The sequence below is a fragment of the Haliotis rubra genome, unplaced genomic scaffold (genome assembly GCF_003918875.1).
Source record: "Haliotis rubra isolate DU_JTF1 unplaced genomic scaffold, ASM391887v1 Scf271, whole genome shotgun sequence".
NCBI classification, from domain to species: domain Eukaryota; kingdom Metazoa; phylum Mollusca; class Gastropoda; order Lepetellida; family Haliotidae; genus Haliotis; species Haliotis rubra.
The window spans coordinates 1157263-1159781 of NW_025766792.1; the positions used below are offsets into that span (position 1 = coordinate 1157263).

Below are 2519 nucleotides of genomic sequence, written 5' to 3' on the forward strand. Positions count from 1 at the left end.
CCTCACCTCACCTCACTGTCATATCTCCTTAAATCCTACCAGCATCTACTTGACTATCTGACATGGCAATGAATAGGGTTACCAAGAAGATAAGCTACTGGTTTAACAACACGGTACATGTGAACTTGGACCCATCTACCTCAAAACCGTTCATTCATATAAAGAAACGCAATTTAAAAGGAGAGAAAAGCTTAAGTCTAACGCCGGAGGCATTCAAAGCGCTTGTTCAGAAGCAGGAAGAGATACTGGAGGTTGTAGAAGACCTAGAGCTGGTCAACTGTTGCGATCCTGAGGTGGATGGCATCAATCGAACACATCCGTATAAAAGACCCGGTAAGTCCCGAATTATTTACTTATTTCCGTTCTTCAACAGAAGTGTTGTATACATATTTTATTTAAAAATTAAAAATCTACTTCTACATTCCATTTTAGATTCGATGATAAGACCTGTCTCACCACCACCTGGAACAGAATCTGCCAAGTCAAGACCAAGCTGTAGCGGATACACGCATGTTGAAAATGGGAGCAAACACAACATCATCAACAACAACAACATCGTTGCACAGAACGGATGCGTGGCTCCCACACCTATGACAAACCCAAACACCACGCAACCTTGGAATGGATACACGCCCTCTGAACCTCTGCCGGGCGGAAACAACCCACAGCCGTGGAATGGATACACGAGGTCAGAACCTCTGCAGTGGAACGTATATACGACCTCCCAACCTCTGCAGTGGAACGGATATACGACCTCCCAACCTCTGCAGTGGAACGGATATACGACCTCCCAACCTCTGCAGTGGAACGGATATACGACCTCCCAACCTCTGCCACGACCTCCCAACCTCTGCAGTGGAACGGATATACGACCTCCCAACCTCTAGGTGGAACGGATATACGACCTCCCAACCTCTGCAGTGGAACGGATATACGACCTCCCAACCTCTGCAGTGGAACGGATATACGACCTCCCAACCTCTAAGAAGTATACTAGTATACTTCCTAGGAGTTATTCATTCATTCATACTGACTTACACATGAGGTTATTATAATTAATAAAAAATAAAATGAACAAATATTATCATGTTTGTTATTTATTGACATTTTCAATCATCGGACATATACATATATACGAGTTTTGAAACTCGTAGCGATTATAATTGCAGTTCCTACAATTGGTCGAAGCGCACGTACAATCTCCAAAACAAGCCCGCAAGCTCGTCAGAAATACACTCCGTTGGACCAATGAGAGCCGTTATGTCAACAAACGCACGTGCGTGTATTTGAATCTCTCACCGCCAATAGCATGATTCTTATTAAAAACTTCATAATAGCCAGCAAAATCCTTTTAGCTACGTTATTTGTACTTTCAATATGACGATATATATTTTTCATGATTCTTTAAACAATGACATAATGCCATAAACGATTTAAGTACTCGGGATTATTTTTATCAAAGCACCGCGCTCATTTACGCGCGTTCTGATTGGTTTGTTGTATTTTCGCACATAACAAGCATCGATAGGGGGACGAGTCTTTTTGGAGGTTACGGAAAGGGGAGAGGGGTGACGAATGACACGGATTCAACAACCTTAGGTGTGTAAACCGGAAGCGCCTTGCGAGCAGACGACAGCTCTGAAGCAGACGAACGGTTTCGTATCCAACCCGTAGCGGACGATCAGGCGCCAGCAGCCGACGAACACCTGTCGTCGCTCCCATTCACACCGCTTAATTCTATAATCTCCTTTGTGTCCATTGTTACCACATCTTTAGGGAGTCTTCCTCGGTCTTCTACACCTTCGAGTACCTCCCTCCACGCTTCTTCGCTTTCCATTGAAATTAGGAGGTAACTGGTATTCCGGTGTCAGGGGTTTCGACGATGTAAGACAAAAACGTAATTTTTATCTGTAATATCATTTAAAGTTTTTATTTTACTAACCTCGAGTGATAAAGGATATATTCATCTATTTCACACAAAAATAGCGTTGATGACATCGTATCGGCGAAACTGTTGCCGCTCGTAACATCCGGATATTTGGTATGGGTTTTTGACGATGAGCCATACTTTTTGCTCCGCACTGCGAAGGGAGTGTTGTGATCACGTGGCTTCCTATTTATATACTAGCCACATAAAGAAACTGTGCACACAGAAAATGCCTTCAGAATTGGAATACAACACAGCAAAGACGAAATGATGTAGACACTTTATAAGCTGAAGTATCGGACCACATGAAATTGTCAAAAGAACATGAACAATATCCGTAACGATGACGTCAGAAGTTCAAAATCGAGTAGGGGGGTCACATGACGAAGTCACAAAATCAATAACGGGTATGACCACCATGTGCGTGAAGCACAGTAGTAAAACAACGAAGCATAGAGGCTACCAAATGTGCATTGGAGGCCTGGGAAATGGTCTGGGGCGTGGTCACTGCTGTCTGGAACCTGTATCTGAGATGAGTCACCCGAATCCACCTGGCGTCTTGGCGTCGTTACGTCGGGAACGCCCAGAACGT

General features: G+C 43.9%; 1 protein-coding gene across 1 annotated transcript; it reads left to right on the forward strand.

Moving 5' to 3' along the window:
- On the forward strand, nucleotides 1-887 carry LOC124280699. The gene is made up of 2 exons (XM_046716686.1): nucleotides 1-333; nucleotides 433-887. Exons 1-2 carry the CDS (start codon nucleotides 63-65, stop codon nucleotides 885-887), a joined length of 726 nt encoding a protein of 241 aa, XP_046572642.1. The 5' UTR covers nucleotides 1-62.
- The last annotated feature ends 1632 nt before the right edge of the window (nucleotides 888-2519 follow it).

What these genes read in the sequence shown, in the direction of transcription:
- LOC124280699 (XM_046716686.1), top strand. Translation starts at nt 63, where the DNA reads ATGGCAATGAATAGGGTTACCAAGAAGATAAGCTACTGGTTTAACAAC. An exon ending in ACATCCGTATAAAAGACCCG is followed by an intron (nt 334 to 432) that starts GTAAGTCCCGAA and finishes ATTCCATTTTAG; the next exon opens with ATTCGATGATAAGACCTGTC.